The 17,055-nt window shown below is 38.2% G+C and overlaps 1 protein-coding gene across 1 annotated transcript; it reads left to right on the top strand.

Annotated features, from left to right (window-relative positions):
• Positions 1-160: 160 nt before the first annotated feature.
• LOC146314556 (hydroperoxide isomerase ALOXE3-like) lies at positions 161-6,222 on the top strand. The gene is made up of 14 exons (XM_084737220.1): positions 161-674; positions 848-1,052; positions 1,228-1,309; positions 1,410-1,532; positions 2,459-2,559; positions 2,637-2,809; positions 2,911-3,054; positions 3,143-3,346; positions 3,484-3,570; positions 4,587-4,753; positions 4,907-5,028; positions 5,120-5,220; positions 5,633-5,803; positions 5,917-6,222. The coding sequence occupies exons 1-14, from the start codon at positions 525-527 to the stop codon at positions 6,094-6,096; spliced, it is 2,010 nt and encodes a 669-aa protein (XP_084593346.1). The 5' UTR covers positions 161-524; the 3' UTR covers positions 6,097-6,222.
• Positions 6,223-17,055: the final 10,833 nt, after the last annotated feature.

The raw sequence follows: 17,055 nt of genomic DNA, 5'->3' as shown, positions 1-17,055 counted from the left end.
CTTTAGCGAGCCAACCTGTAATAACTTAATATTTTGCACCTTATTTTATAGTCAATCATGTTGAAAATGTATCAAATATGATAAAGTCTGGCTCATCTCACATGGGGTTACAAAACATGTCTGTACAGATAATACATGAAGATAAAATACAGGCCACCAGTTACAAGAAGTTACTTTGACTTACAAATCTGAAGTTTATCCTGACAATTTAAATGTTTGACATGTGACCTCTGAGGCCTTTTGATATGCTGGTTTCCTGGAGAAGAAGTCAGTCTGAGGTCTCGGGACTAATCAGGGAACGTCCAACACCTGTGACTGCTGATGATTGTTCAAGTGTAGGTAGGAATCGTGCCAGTCGTGTTTAGTGGTTCAAATTAACAGGTGTGTTCGCTCTACAAGGAGCTTTATGATGTTTGTGGATTTTTGATGCACTCATTTTTCAGTTTTTGTGTGGAGCAAAGCCATTTACTTCATGTGATCAGTGTTGTGTTTTTTTAGTGTTTGTATGTCTCAGCAGGCCAGGCATGATGGCAGACTACACTCTGGAAGTGACTACAGGCAGCATGCTGCATGCAGGCACATTTGATAACTTGTATGTTACCCTGATTGGTACCGAGAGGCAATCTGAGCGCACTCAGCTGACCGGTTTTGGACTGGATGGTAATGCTGGAAAGGTCAGTTGTGAAACTACTATTAATGTAATTCATATGTTTTCAAGTATTATGTAACCTTCACTTTGAGATCTTTTTCTTTGCTTTTGGAAGTGGTTTAATGATGCCCATGAATAAATATTGAGAAATTTGGTCTGTGTTTATGTTCCTGATTGCATCATCCTCTCCTCCCACAGGTGGGGATGTATTCTCTGACAACACTTTTTTCTTTAGGATGTCTTCTCCTCCTCAAATTGGAGAGAGATCCTTTCCACGAATCCCCAGAAAAGGATTGGTTTTGCTCCAGGATAGTGGTGAGGATGCCAGACGAGGATGAAATTCCTTTTCCCTGTCACAGGTGGCTATCCAGTGGGGAATTTGTGTTCTTGAGAGGCGGCAGAGGTGAGCATTTTCCCACTTGACTTTCCACCTATTGTCCATTTAAGTATTTGTTGTGTCACAGGAGGTATGTGAAGGCTTTTTAATAAGTCTTGTATGGAATATAATTTAATGGAATATTCTTTTTTTTTTCTTTTTTTTTTTTTTTAAATCTATCCCTGGGCTGTGATCCATACAGCTACAAAGCCTTCTGAAGATCTCCATCCTCGACTAGTGGAGCACAGGAAAAAAGAATTGGTTCAACAGAAATTAACGTACAAGTGAGCGCTCCATCAATATGAAGTTAGAGTTTAACAAGGTGCACCTATGAATGTTGACTGGTATTCTTATGACATTTATATGCCCCGTTTTCCTCCGCAGATGGCAGGAGTATGCAGAGGGACTGTCATACAACATAAACTTCAATAATCCAAAAACTGTTCCTGCAGAAATCAACTACTCGTACTCAAAAGCCTTTCAGTTAGCATACCTGAGAAAAGCCATGTAAGTGCTACAGCTTACTGTTATTTTAAAAATCAGTGCTGGACAATCAAACGCAATTTCATGGTGCAACTAGGAGACTGCACTCAGTAGAGGGCAGATCCCCACTTGGCAGCAGATGGTGAAACACCTACTGCAATGCAACCAGCAGAGATTTGCAAAGTTCCACTAACACTAACATGACCTCCACATACATTGAGCTAAAACGAGAGGGGAGGTCAGCTGTCGATGGTTATTTAAAACGGAGCAGTTAAAAAACAGAATTACTGTCTCACAATTGTAAGTCTCCACCAACCAATCGAGTTACAGTTTACATCCATGTCTGTCAAAACTCATAATGTCTGCAGAGAAAATTTTGAAGGAATTTAACATGGAACTTGCCACAATATTGACCTGCAACTTTGAAGGAATTTAATAAAAGATATTAAGTGTACTTTTTGGCAAAATGTAAGCAATCACTATGCAGATGTGATACCAGTGAGAAACATGCCGTCTTCACTTAGAGACCATTTCTACAGAGGACTGATAGAGAGCTGAACATTATGTCACAGTGAAGTTGACATTTGTGGATATAAAATGTCATCACCTCATCATTTTATCCTCATTAGAAATTTGTGTGACATTTTGTCATCATTAGCCAAAGAATGTTTTAGTTGTGACCAAAATTGTGTTTGTTGAGATGTGACCCTGACATCTGACACACAGTCTGTGGCCAGTATGGAGCCATTTTTCAAAAACCGAATCACAGAGGTCATCATTCAGTCATGAATGTGCACACATTTAAAAAAAAAAAAACCCTGACCGGTCCAGTGGTATTTGAGATAGCTGTAAAGAAGATGCAGATCTGTTGATCATGCACAGATGCACCCTCACACCTGGCAGGGATCACGCTACTGCTTCTGGTAATGAAGAAGCTTTTCTTTATCCAGGGTGGCTGAGCTCAAACTGAGGAATCTGACAGATTTTGAGCACTGGGAAAGTTTCGAGGCCATGAAGGAATTCTCCTGGTTCAAAAACAACCCCCTCTCAGGTAGGGTCTTACCATAATGTGTTTTGTTTGTTACTCCTGTGCCAATGTCTCTGTAAAAATAATGCATTATGTCCCAGAGTACGTGTCGCAGCACTGGAAGGACGATGACTTCTTTGGATACCAGTTTCTTAATGGAGTCAACCCCTACATTATCCAGCGTTGCTCAAAGCTTCCCTCCAACTTCCCTGTCACAGATGAAATGGTGAAACCTTTTCTGGCCAACGGAAGCTCTTTGGCTATAGAGATCGAGGTAGGAAAAAGTACATTTCCTATAATTTTTATGTTTGAATCATTTTCTCTCACCACTCATCCTTGTAATTATGCCTGACATTAATGATTTATATTCAACAGAAAGGCAATATATTCATTGCTGATTACAAGATCATGGAAGGTCTGCCAACAAGAATTATTGATGGTAAACCAGCAGGTCTGTCTGCTGCTCTCTGCCTGCTGTACCTAAATCCAGAGAAGAAACTACTACCCATCGCAATTCAGGTTTTTCTTATCTGTTAAATTATTTCTGACTTCATTACAGTTTTGTTTTTGATCGCCTTCTCCAACCATAATGTGCTTCCTTCCTCAGCTCGGCCAGCAACCCTCAGAGGACAACCCCATTTTTCTGCCAAGTGACTTGGAGTCTGACTGGCTGCTAGCCAAGATATTTGTGAGGCTTGCAGATACCCTCTACAGCCAATTGATCATCCATTTGCATGGCACTCATCTACTGGCAGAAGTTTTTGCTGTGGCGACTCTTCGCAACCTTCCAACGATCCACCCCCTGCACAAAGTACACCCCCCCTTTTTTTTTGTAAATTAGACTTCAGTGCTGCAGGCAAAAATGAGCATTACGTAAACATTCCTGGGTTTATGTTCTCATGTATTTCATGACTATCACCAGTGTCTGCTCTCTTTCCCCTTTTACAGTTGCTGATCCCCCATCATCGACATACCCTCCATACAAACATCATCGCTCGTACCAGTATTTATGGCCCTGGTAGCTATTTTGCAAATGTATGACTTATAAACTCTTTCACTGGCATACTTTGAGTTGAATTAGATGAACCAGTCCCTCCAGGATTTTGCAGGCTCTTTTTGGATTGTTGTGGCCTAAAATGCTTAATCTCAAGCCAGCCTTTCTAAAAAAAAAAAAAAAAAAAAAGTGATGCATGTTGCAATGTTAAATTATTTTCTACAACATTTAGACAATTGCAAAAAAAAGTGGCAATTGTTCTTTTCCGGGTTTGGTTGTTGTTTGATTGCAGTTTGCATTTTGACAGATGGCCATATTGTACATGCTGCTCCTTCAGCCTGAAGGGTTTGTATGGTAACATCATCATGCAGAAACATAACACATCATGTGGGAAACTTTTTAGAAGGGTCAGGAAAACAGCATTTTGAGGCCTAAACATGCATAATTGACCAAAATTTGAATACGTAATGATTACTACAGAGATGCTACAGAATGATAGAAAAATGTCAGAACTCCGAAGCTGCCCTTTTTAAAAAATCAAAGGCAACTTGCTCCAGGCAAAATACACCCCCCACTCTGAGTTTTCTAAGTAAACTTAGAAAGTCAAAATGTACAGGTTTGTGCAGGGGCTGCTTTGATTGGAAGTTGGGGTGACTGGACAAAATTGCAAAATTGACAAGCAGGTATCCAGACAGGAGAGAACAACCCGAGTAAGTGCCATGGAGCAAAGTTAAAGTCTGATAGGACGTAGGTGCCTACAGGCAGGGCCAGTGGCAATATGCATAATGCACATGTTTGTTTTTTTTAATTTATAAATAAAATTTGCATTATTTGTTCAGTTGCAACTTCTGGAGGGACTGATTAACCCAGTATTGTCAAAATGACATACTGACACGATAAATGATTATGACTAGTAACATGGTATGTCACTGGATGGATCGGAAAGTTTGGACCGTGATCGCTTTGTTAAACAATGTAGAATGAGAGAGACTGTTATTTTACTTAATTATATTCAGAGAAATTGTTTGGAGGCCAAACTATACCTTTTATTTGCCAGAGTTCACTTGGAGAAGACGGAGTACTGGAACTATTGACAAGGGGGCTCTCTCAGACGACCTACAGCTCCCTCTGCCTGCCTGAAAACATTGCAGCACGAGGACTGGAGTCCATCCCCAACTTTTATTACAGAGATGACGCACTGAGGCTGTGGAACATCATCAACAGGTTAACACTTGCCTTACAACTGCCTGCTGGCAGTTGATGCAACCTTTATGAACTGAGGATTGAATATATTACACATTAGATGACTGTTTTTAATCAACAGTCTGAGCATCTTGTAAGTTAGAATTTAACATGTACCCTTTTTGTTTTCCTCAGCTTTGTCAAGAAAATGGCGGCATATTATTATCCCTCTGACAGTGAAGTGGCTGCAGATTTTGAGCTCCAGGAATGGGTCAAAGAGATCTTCTACTATGGATTTCTGGGAAATAGTGACTCAGGTATCTTATGTGTGTCTCTTGGTCTCCTCCCTCAAACCTTGTGTAAATATTTAGTATGATTTAATAGACTAATTTTAACTATTCCTGACAGGAGTCCCCTCAAGCTTGCAAACTGTAAAGGAGCTTATAAAGTTTGTCACTATTGTGATCTTCACATCATCGGTTCAGCATCATCCAGTGAACACAGCACAGGTGAACATGTCGTAATGCTGAGAATTAACACCTGTTATATAATGTCTGACAAGATCATATGACCATGGAGGGGAGAAAATTACAAAAAATTATAGATTGCCCTCAAATCTCTTGAACTATGTATAGACTCATAAACAAAATCCCTCTGTCATCATTTATGACCCACTAGAAGTGTGTGGTGGCTGTATTTGCATAAAACCTGCCTGCCTGCATTTGACAAATCTTACAAATTCTGCCTTTAATGAAATGAACTAAAAGTAGCTAGCCATGACTTTAGCATGTAGCATGTGCAAAACAACTAGCATAAATTGTCTTTGGGAATGAATATTTGAATTATATATGTAATTTTTTGGAATTGTACAGCTCAATATCAATAGTACTTGTTTCACTGGTTGCTGTGTGTTTTCCTAAGTTTGATTTTCAAGGCTGGATTCCCAATGGCCCAACGTTGCTGCACCAAGCTCCACCAACAATGAAGGGGCAGTCAAGCATGGAGGACATCTTAGCAACTCTGCCAACTAAGTACTTTGCAGGACGTAGCTTATCAGTTTTGTGGGTGGTCAGCAGGAAGTCTGAAGACTTTGTAAGTTTGACACGAAATTAAAAAAAAAACAACCAACAAGAGTTGGACTAGCAATTGTCTCTTTCCTAGATTACCCGGTCCCTAATGAGAAGTTTTGGTTTTGTCTTTGTCAGGTACCTCTGGGTACTTACCCCGAGCAACGCTTTGATGAGCCAGCAGCCTTACAGATGATCAAGGATTTCCAGGCAGAGCTGTCCTCCCTCAGTGTGGCGATCACCATGAGAAACTCAGAGCTCAAGCTGCCTTACGATTACTTGAACCCTACAGAAATAGAAAACAGTATAACTTCTTGATGTAGATCATATTTCCAACAGTGGAAAACAAGCTGTCATAGCTTTGCTGTCCATGTAGTGAATCATGTACTGTAACTGACACTGTTGACTTATTCTGAAAGTAAAGACTCTTTGCTCTTCCAAGAATGACTGAATATGTGCCACGTGTCCTACATGTCTACATCCACCATAAAAATCAAGATAATCCTGATCCCACTGAAAGGGTGGCTTCAGCATGGATTTAGGATCAAAATTATCCTTATCTGCACCTTGGAGTTTTGAAATGCCCAAAACACTGGGGACTATACTAAGTGGCCTTAGGTTAAGACAAAGGAGACAACATTAGGTTGTTGCAATTCATGGCCAGCATCTCAATATATGAGGCAGAACTGTCACTGTCTTGTGATGTCTTTTTTCTGTAATAGTAATGGATTACAGTTACCTTGTTTGGTATTCTAATTACATAATCCCATTACATGTGTTCCTTCCAACTCACCCCTCACCACCAAGCTCCTGGTGCTCTTTTTAATGTAGTCCTTATTGTGTCTCTATATATTTTCTTAAGTTCACGTGTGAGACAAATGTCTACTTTTTGCACGCAAATAGTAGCCAATAAAGTATTTTCTATTCTACTCTATTCTCTAACAGACTAATCTTGATGGTGAATAGAGTAATCACTATACGTGCTAAACATCAGCTTGTCATTACGAGCATGTTAACATGCTGACATTAACACTTAGCTCAAATCAATTCTTACAGCCTCACAGAGGCACCAGTATGACTGCAGACTCCTGATAGCATAATATTCAATGAAGATAAAAATAATACTGGATATACTGTACACTATCAAATACAGACATAGAGGTTTTTCTAATATTTTATTCAGCACATTCATATCAATAAGAGTTAAGTAAATAATAGAAACCCCTGATGACACTACGGATACTACCCTGATGTACTTTTTTTTCGTTTGTTGTCTGTCTGTAAGTCACTATTTTCGTAATTGTACTTGTATTTTGCCACCCCTAGGTTGTCATACATTGATCGTGATATATGTTGGGACCCCCTTGAAAACAAGATGATACACAGAATACAAATTCCAAAGTCTTTGCCAGTTTAATTGCATAAAATAAGAAAAATGCACCACTGTTGAGATATTAGGAGCCCAAATCCCTTGGGCAGTCGTGAGCAATCATTCATCTGCTGATGAACGCTCAGCGTCATTGCTTCGAAAAAATGAAGGAAATAGGGGTTAGTGAGCGTCTGTTTCTATCAAAGTGAAAGAATGACCCCACTGAGTGGTCGCAGGTGGTATATCCTGACATAAGCAAGTACCTTATTGAATCTCCAGGTAATGTATTTCTGACTCCATTCACTGCGGTGCTATGGTAAAAATAATTACACTGCCAACATTAATACATAATTCACACAAAGTTACAGGTGCCCCACCATAACCTCACTTAACATGATACAACCAAAGCAGTCTTCTTCTATCAGCACACACCAACTCGCTGTCACTACCATCTCACTTATTGTATGACCCAAATTCAAAGTTTACCACTCAACCCAGTATGCAAGACAGATGTTAAGAAAGAGATGGCTATTGCTAGTCGCTGTTCACTCAAAAATGTGTTTTGCTTATTGTTATTTCATTGAATGCTTGAGCTTCACAGTGCAGAATGAGAATGCTGGTTTAATACCAGTGGTGGAGTAGTACTCAACCCCAGTACTTGAGTCAAAGTATAGATACTCCTGGTCACACAAACATTACACAACTACAAGTGAAAGTTGCTCAGTCAAAATTTTAGAGTTAAACTACTACAGTACATGCTTTTAAAAATACTTCAAATACTAGTATTCAATATTTCAAATTATTATTCATTGATGATGCTTTCATAATCCTGTGCTGAAGGGGTAAACTTTCTCAGTAACACTTTAGAATGAGGGCCCATTAATTAACATTAGTTAATATAGTAATAAGCATTAACTAATGTTATAATCATATATAATGGTAAAAATTATCTTTATCATTATCTTCTCTCCCTCAGACCAACTGAAGGTCGGGTTTAGTCTTGTAGTCCACAAAACACTGCTGGAGTATCAAAGAAAATAAGGCTCGTCTGGTGTAATCAAAGTTTCCTCAAGCCCCAACAAGCCAAGTTGGCTTGAAAGACATTTTTTAAAACCTGAATCTTCAGGTAGATTGTTATCTTGGAGCCAAGTTCAGTGCACAACATCTGAACAAGGTGTGTGTGGTATGAACAACATGTCAGGGCTTTTGGAGACTTGCATTGCAGGAGATGAGCAGTTTGTGTTTTTCCTCACTGTTTGAAGGATAAGGGTACCCAAAACTGGGGCGCCCACACCAAAGTTGGCTAATGTTTGATTCGGCTGACCAGATGTTTCTAGCTTTAATTAAGAATGAATATATAAATAGTTATTTATGCTGTTTTATTTTAGTCTCCTTTGTCTCTCTCACCTTTCCAGTCTACCTTCACCTGTCTTGTTCAATAGAAGCAAAAGCAGACACATACAGCGACTCTTTGCACAGGAAGTTAATGGAACTAGGGATCCTAGTATCATTTTGTATCTGTACAACACATTTGGTGTGTTATTTGGCTCATGGCCCAACACGAAGTTTCAGTTTTGGCTCTTGAAGGGAAAAAGTTTGTCCATGAAAATAAAAGATTTACAAGTGAAAAAGAATAATAACGAATAAAATAATACAACAGATATACAAAGAAATAAAATAAAGAAATAAACGAGAATAAGATATTACCTAAATTAAAAATATATATATAAAGAAACTCAGATATTTGATGTCTGATGTTTGCTTTATTTATATTCTTTATGAATAAATGTACTGACGTTTTATTCATTTTTTAGTTAATGAGTTCATGAAATTTATATGAATTATAAACATTTTCTTTTCAGTTTTCTTTTCTTTTCATTTCTTCATAATGCCTCTGTAAAGTTGCTGATAGTGAGTTTGGCATGTGACCACACAAAGGCCTTTTTAAGCAGCGTCCACATTTCAAAGTGACCTGTCCCAGATTATCAAGCAGATTTCTTTCATTAATTTACTTCTTTCTTAATTTTCATATTAATTTTAGGTTGCCAACTTTACATCTGATCAATAAAAACTAGCCTTTTGGCTAATCCGGGTATATTTATAGTAATGTTTAATAATATGTAATGGAAAATTAACTAATTTAAATTAATGAAACCCACAACCCTGTCACCTGTCCATCCTGACAACCAATCACTTACCGTTTTTCGAGTAGTAGCCCACGTCTCTTCCTTTAATAATGGAGGTAAAGGGGAAGTGATGGTGTCTGAAAAACAGCGTGGGAAAAAACGCCACGTCAGTCCTCTGAAAAGACCAAATATCTCCGGAACCAGCGGATCAATAATCTCCCTTCATGGCAGGTCAGTTGGTGAACGCCAGGTTTTCATTTCCCCTTTTTTCCGTTTATTTTCTTCTTTCACAAACTTTTGCTGTTTGATTTTCTGATTGAGCACAGACCAAACAACTGACACCTGTCTACAGACCTCTAATTAACCTTGTTGGCGAGTCGATTTACTCTTTTTACTCTTTAGTAAATTGACCCACTAGAACTTTCCAAAGATCCTCGTTTGATTTGTTTCGGTGAAGAGGGTTTACTCCGGCCAACTTTTGAGATACTGAACTGAACAAACAGTTCTTTTGCTGTTTATTGCTGAAGACCTGAAAAGGTATGATTTTATGTTGAACTAGTTTCAGGCAATATGTATTTTGGACGACTCTTTTCTCTTCTGTCTCTCTGTTTTGTCATTGTCCCGTCAATACACTGATTTATACTGAATTGACTTGTGCTGCATTGTCACCCTGATTATTTGTGTGCTGTTGTTCTGGTGGTTCAGTTTTATGAAAAGTGGGTTTATGACATGAGTGTATTCATGCATCCATGTGGGGGAATGACCTTAAAATTTCAAACAGGAAATTGTGAGATGAGGCCTCCTTCAACAGAGTTTTCCCCACAGGTTTGCGCAAAGGGCGGAGTGGCTGCAAGTTTTCGTTCCAACCAACCAAAAGCACATCTGACTTCACTAATCAGCTGTTTGAAGACTGAAATTAGTTGATTAAATTATTTGATTAAATGAGTTGAGCGTGATAGTTTGGCCAAGGAAGTCTAAATTGTGTGCTGCGCCGGAGGGATAAAATCCGCTGGACTGAGGTTTACTGCGACATTTTAAATATTAGACAAAATTCCAGATGAAAGCCTAAAGTTTCAAGAACACTGGATTCATACTTTATCCAAAACACATCTTGGTGAAATACTGCAGCATCCGATGGTTTTAACGTCAGCAGTTGGCTGTGGCAAAAAGCGCCCCTCACTGAAGAAAGACGCCAAAAACTGCTGAAGAATCCATCTGAAGCCTCACACCAAGTGAGTGGGAACTGTTTTAGGGTTTTAATTTTTAATGTTGAGTGATCATTTACTTTATTAAGCCAGCTATGTTGAGCATTGAAGCGCCAGTGCGATCTCTCTGCTGCGCTCAGCAGCCTCTGAACACAAACGTAATTCAATTTCGGCACAATATCACGACTTTAAAGACACCAAATGACTCGATTTAACAAATTTTGTTACATTAAAATGTGAAGAATTGTAAAATGTCACTTTCATGAGGCTGTTCAGACAGCGACAGATCACTGGCTGAATTTGGCATTCCGTCCTCGCATGCAGCCGCAGCAAAGGTCGAGCTGCGCGCAGCCTGCAGTTTATATTGTGTTAATAATAATATTGATTAATGTTGAAATTATGTTCTGCCTTGATAGTGATTATAAATACCACCAGATAACAGACTAAAGTGATCATATGGTCAAAATGTGTCATTTTCGAGAAAATATTAATCCTTAGCCCTCACCTCATCACTCTTTACCATTATATAGACCAATACTTTTTGACCCCCAATGTTCAACTCAAGTCGGCGAGTTAGTGAGACGTCTACAACACATCACATCTAATCAGGACCAACTTTTAATTACATGCCATCTGTCCACTGAATACAGAGAGACCAAACTTATAAATCCTGTAAGACAGTGGACACTGTCCTCATGTGTTTAGTTGTTAAAAAAAAAAAAAAAATTGCCTCCCCTCTATGGTCATATGATCTGGTCAGAAATGATACAACAGGTGTTAATTCTCATCATTACGACATGTTTACCTGTGCTTTGTTCACTGGATGATGCTGAACCAATGATGTGAAGATCACAATAGCGACAAACTTTATAAGCTCCTTCACAGTTTGCAAGCTTGAGGGGACTCCTGTAAGGAATAGTTAAAATTAGTCTCTTAAAACATACTAAATATTTACACAAAGTTTGTGGGAGGAGACCAAGAGACACACACAAGATACTTGAGTCACTATTTCCCAGAAATCCATAGTAGAAGATCTCTTTGACCCATTCCTGGAGCTCAAAATCTGCAGCCACTTCACTGCCAGATGGATAATAATATGCTTTATAAGCCCCTTGATAGGTTGAGGGGATACCTGTCAGGAATTGTTAAAATTAGTCTACTAAAACACACTAAGTACTTACACAAGGATTTGGGGAAGGACATTATAACAGAGTCACTATTTGTCACTATTTCTCAGAAATCCATAGCAGAAGATCTCTCTGACTCATTCCTGGAGCTCAAAATCTGCAGCCACTTCAGTGTCAGATGTGATATGATATGATGTGTATATACTGAAAATCCTGTTGAGTATTTATTTGTTAGTGTAACCGATGTATAATTGTAATAGGTTTATATTTTGCCAAGCTCAAATATTGTTGTTGCTTTTTTATGTGTTTATACTTGTTTCTGTATTTATTTTGGGGAGCTTTTATTTTGGTAAATCGTATTTTTGTTGTGTAACCCCCCAACCTATCGGTGGCATCACTTCCTGTTTATTCACACTTTTCTCCTCACTCCTTTTCTGGATTCTGTGAGGAGAGGTAAGGATTATCAGTCTTCCTGTGTATGAAGTGTTAAAATATGGTAAAAATGCTAAACAAAGTACAAACTGTACATGGTACTGGTCACACATGTTATCTGCTGCACATTTATTTTGGAGATTGTATTTATTTATTTATTTTATCAGTGCAGCACTTTTATGTAGCATACTAAGTTATTGATCTGAAGTTAAGCTAATGGAGCATGGCGGCAGTTTTCACGCAGTTTGCTGTGTTGTTCCCTTGTTTTTCAAAGTGTGGCTGTGGAAAGCTGGTCAAGAGAAGTTGCTGTCCTGATTTTAAAGTGTTTTGCACAGGTATGTGAGCTCCCTTTATGTTTTATGTAAATTTGTTCCTATGAAATGTACAAAAAAAAAAAAAGAAATTGTTGCAAATGGGGTGGAAAATGTCTCTTAAATTGCACATTGTTATTGTAACTATACAACTTGGGGGACATGTATTTTATTGATTTTGTTGATTTATTTATCAAGTAGAGAGTCGTGGTAATTGTGACAGCACACCCGTTTTCTGGACGCTGTGAGGAGAGGTGTGGCTGTGGGAAGCTGATCATGAGATGTTGCTGTACTGATTTTAATGTTTTGCACAGATAATTAGTTTCCCACAGTCAGCAAGGCAGAACATGTTTTCGTCTCTTTCCTCATCATCCACAAAACAACACAGAGCTTGTAGCAAAATGAATTGTCAGGCCAGACCGGTTACCGTAGTGCCACGACCCAAATCCACGCTGCTTCAGACTGGTTCAGCCTCGTTCCTGAAGCTGGTGATCAATGCCAGTTTGGTTGCCGGAGGTTGCCACACATTACACGATTGCATTAACTAACTTTTTTATACTAAAATAAATAACAATACAAGGAAAGGTTATCAAACTGAAAGACTCAAAAATCTCTCAAAACAAACAAACAAAAAACCCCAAACATTTAAAATTTGATACTTTGATACTTGGTGATTTTGAGTTGTTTTGTATTTCTTGCTTTGATGGTAAATTTTCCATTTCAAAACATTTTCTTATGTACAGCTAAAATATGAGATTGACCTTTTTTAAGGTCCATTCATTTGAGATGACCTGTGTAATGGAAAATGGACAAGGACAAGGTTTCGACTAACAATTTTGATATTGGTAGGGGGAAATTTATCAGCGACTTACCTTATACTCCTGTGGTGCAGATCACGTAAATTCACCAGCTCTTTGTTCTACCCGCATGCCTGTTAATACAGCCTCTAGTCCTAGTCAGCGGGTTACACTTTCAAGTCAACTGATCAACTGACTCAGCCTTAAATAATTTGATAATCCACATTGCCCAGCGAGTAGGACAGTCTTTAAAAGAACAGTTGAGGAATGAGCGTGAAGAAAGATGTAAGCGGTGCACAAGGTTAGAGAAGTGCAGGCCAGTTACCTAGTGATGCCACCTACCTCAACCTGAGTGGCGCAAAGCTAGTCCTTCGGTCGGACTTGAGAGAGCCTCCAGTCTTCAGGGGAGATGGGTTTGACAAGAAGAGTTGATGGAAGTGTATTTCAGCAAACGAGCCACAGCCCTGAAAGAACAGCACATTGAGATAATGTCTAAGTTAATGGGTGAGGCTAAGGACATAGTGAGGATAACTCTGAGGAGCAGCCCATCCATGAAACCTCAAGAAAATCCAAAAATCACTTATGACATCCTCAGACAACATGTCAGTGAAATGATGTACAATGGCTGATTTTTATAGCACAGTGGCAGGAGAGACCCCTGTAGAGTACTGGCTTCAGCTTAACAAGGCAGTTTTTTTTTTTTTTAATGTAAATATTGCAGGTTTTGCTTTTACATGTTTTCAAACTCATTAATTTCATTCATCCTGCCCCAATTTATGCAAATGTTGTATTTTACAGACAAAATTAAAAAGAAGAAAATAAATCAATAAATAATAAAAAATGGCAAAGAAAGGGGGGATAAAAGGGGAAACAAGGAAAGAAAAAAAGGGGGGGGGGGGGGGGGTTCTTCTGTACTCTCTTTGATATAATTTATTTCAGTATTATTACTCCACTGCATATGTTTCTTTGACCCATTTACTCCAGTTTGTCATGAATCCATCCTCCCTATTTCTCAACCTATAAGTAATTCTTTCCATTTCTTCAATATCTTCAACTGTTAATTTCCAGGCATTAATAGATGGTGACTTAACATTCATCCAGTTCCGTGTAATTTGTTTTAATGCGGCTATACGTATTATTGTGTACAAATATTTATCTCCTTTGTTTTCCATTTCTGCTGGAATGATTCCTATTATAATATTGGGTGGCTGTGATGGTTTATTTAGATTAAAAATACTTATAATTTCCTCCTGAACAGGCCCCCAAAACTTTTTCAACACAGGGCAGAAATAAAAAAAATATGTGAATGATGTGCTTCTTGTTCCCCACCTTCCCTCCAACATTCAGCACTACCTGATGAACTGTATTTTGATGTAATTTTTGGTGTTGCAAAACCCCTCATGTTAATTTTCCAAGCAATTTCTTTCCAGTATTTTGATTGTGTGGTCCCAAAGATCTTCCCAGTCTTCTTCTATTTCCCATTTATCTTTGGTGCTGTCTGCCTTAACCTTTGTTTCTCTTAAGGTCTTATACAGCTTTGAAATTTTTGCTATTTTCACTGTCTCTATTTTTGCTTATAAAATCCAGTAACCCACGCATCTCCTGACTCTGATCCTCTCTTTGCTGTTTAGTGAGATAGCTCTTTATTTGCAAATACTTAAAGAAATTATTCTGAGGTATGTTAAATCTTGTTACTAATGTTTCAAATCTATCGTATTATTTGTAATCATCTCTGAGATCTGTAGTTCCTTAACTGCCCATTCTTCCAGTATTTTGTCCATTTTATTTGGCAAAGAATCTGGATCACTCGCTATCTCGCTCAAGTATATACAATTTTTGTCAATCTCATACCTTTTATGAATATTTCTCCATTTTTTAAATGTGTATTCTACACACCTATTATTCCTGTTGTATTTTTGCATTTCCTTTAAACTTAGGTAAGGTAATGTTCCAATTGATATTCGTATTGATTGTTTTTCTATTAGTTTCCATTTAGTTTTCATTTTATTGTTCATCCATTTCATTATTGTATCTACTTGTGTAGCATGAAAATAAGTAATTAAATCTGGAAAGTTAAACCCACCCTTTTCTTTAGGTTGTATTAGCGTATTAAGTTTTTTCCTTGTTATGATTCCAGATATAATTTAAAAGCATTCCATCTTTTAAAACTACAGTGTGGAATGGGTAGTGGTAAAACCTGTAATAAAAACAGGAACTGGGGAAGGATCATCATTTTCACACTTTACTCAATAATGTTTCTGGTACAGTTTTCCATCTATTTAAATTTTGTCTCAATTTTTCTTCCAAAACTTGGTAATTATCTACATAGAGCTTCTTTATATCTCCAGTAAGGTAAATTCCCAAATATTTAATTTTCTTTAATCCCATTTTAATCTATATCTATTTTTAAGTTCTTCTGATATCTGTTTCCTGAGAGTTGGTGCTTCACATTTACCTTCATTAAGTTTATAGCTGGAATGCTTACTGTATTCTGAAATTGTTTCCATTAAGTTTGGTAAGGACTGGTCTGGAGAGGTTAAGTATACAATCACATCATCTGCATATAATGCCAATTTATGGTGTTCCTCCTTCATACTTACCCCTTTAATGTTATTATTTTTTCTTATATTTTTGGCACGTGCCTCGAGTTGAGTTAAACGTACAAAACTAAATGCTTAAAAATCCAACAGCTAATTTTGTCTTAAATGTACATGTGTTATTTAAGTTTATTTCACAAAAAGAAATGAGTGTTTCAGTAACTAATTATATTTCTCATATATACATAATATTTTTTGTAAATACGAGTGAAAATATTTGAGTATGGAGCAATTATACTGATCAGTTTCAACAACTTTAATTATTACTCATTCTAACTCAATAGTCTTCATATCTAACAACAACGTAAGAAAATGAGTAAGTTTTGTTACGCAGAACGTTATGACGTGCCCCATTCGCGGGCAGAGTGGATTAATGGGAAATCTATCCTGCGTTTTGCAGCAACAGGAGGCAAGCAACGGTCTCACAGACGACCACGGTGAACTTATATGGAGGACTATATGACGTAAGTAGAGCACTTGCAATTTTTAAATCAATAGCGACCCTGTCTTCCCTCATATAACGCTGGGTGTTGGTTTTTTTTCTTTTAAATACTGTCGCCACCATACTGTTGTGCATAAGCTAACTTTGTTGACAGTTTACTAGCCACCAAATTGCTCAGCTAACTTAAGTTAACACACGGTTCATTTGGTTAACACACAGTTTAACAGCTAACGGACCATCGGACCGTATAAGTTTATCTTTCACCGCGCACTCTCTCTGTGTGTGTGTATTTGGACGCCGTGTTTTACTCGGTTTTACTTAGTTTTTTCTAACAAGAGGTCGCGTTGCAATGCACTCCGATGGGAAGCTCTTGTGGGAACAGCCACGTACTGCCGGAGCTCCGGAGCTACAGGCGTTCCTCACAGAGGCAGCAGCCGCCAGCAGAGCTCGTCTGCCGGCCAGAGCTCCGCCGTTGCCCCGGGAAAGATCGCTAATAAACACACGCACGCAGGTTTTTTTTTTTTAGAGGTTTACCGCCGTCTGATTATTCTTTTTAGGAGATAAACGTTGGTCTCATTGATGTAATCTAACACTTGTGGCCGCCGCCATGACTGTATTCCCTTTGATGTGTCACAGTCATACTTAGCATGGTGAAAATTATTAAAATAATGTATAGAAGTATTATAGAAGAGGTTTTCAACCTCCTTTTGAGGGGTGCGGGGGTTCTCAGCTGTCAAGACTTTTTAATGATATTTTTGGGGAAACACTTGATACCTAGAGCAAGTAAAGGTTGAATCATTTTGTCAAGCATGTTAAAAATGTTGATGTCTTCTTTACAGCACCAACACTGCTAAAGGAGAGAGGGTGAACA

Source organism: Lutjanus erythropterus, chromosome 15, assembly GCF_056507025.1.
Source record: "Lutjanus erythropterus isolate fLutEry1 chromosome 15, fLutEry1.hap2, whole genome shotgun sequence".
Classification (NCBI taxonomy): domain Eukaryota; kingdom Metazoa; phylum Chordata; class Actinopteri; order Lutjaniformes; family Lutjanidae; genus Lutjanus; species Lutjanus erythropterus.
Note: the sequence above shows the minus strand (reverse complement) of the source record. Positions and strands in the feature narration are given on the sequence as shown.

What these genes read in the sequence shown, in the direction of transcription:
- LOC146314556 (XM_084737220.1), top strand. Translation starts at nt 525, where the DNA reads ATGATGGCAGACTACACTCTGGAAGTGACTACAGGCAGCATGCTGCAT. An exon ending in GTTCTTGAGAGGCGGCAGAG is followed by an intron (nt 1,053 to 1,227) that starts GTGAGCATTTTC and finishes TGATCCATACAG; the next exon opens with CTACAAAGCCTTCTGAAGAT. An exon ending in ATCCAGTGAACACAGCACAG is followed by an intron (nt 5,221 to 5,632) that starts GTGAACATGTCG and finishes TGTTTTCCTAAG; the next exon opens with TTTGATTTTCAAGGCTGGAT.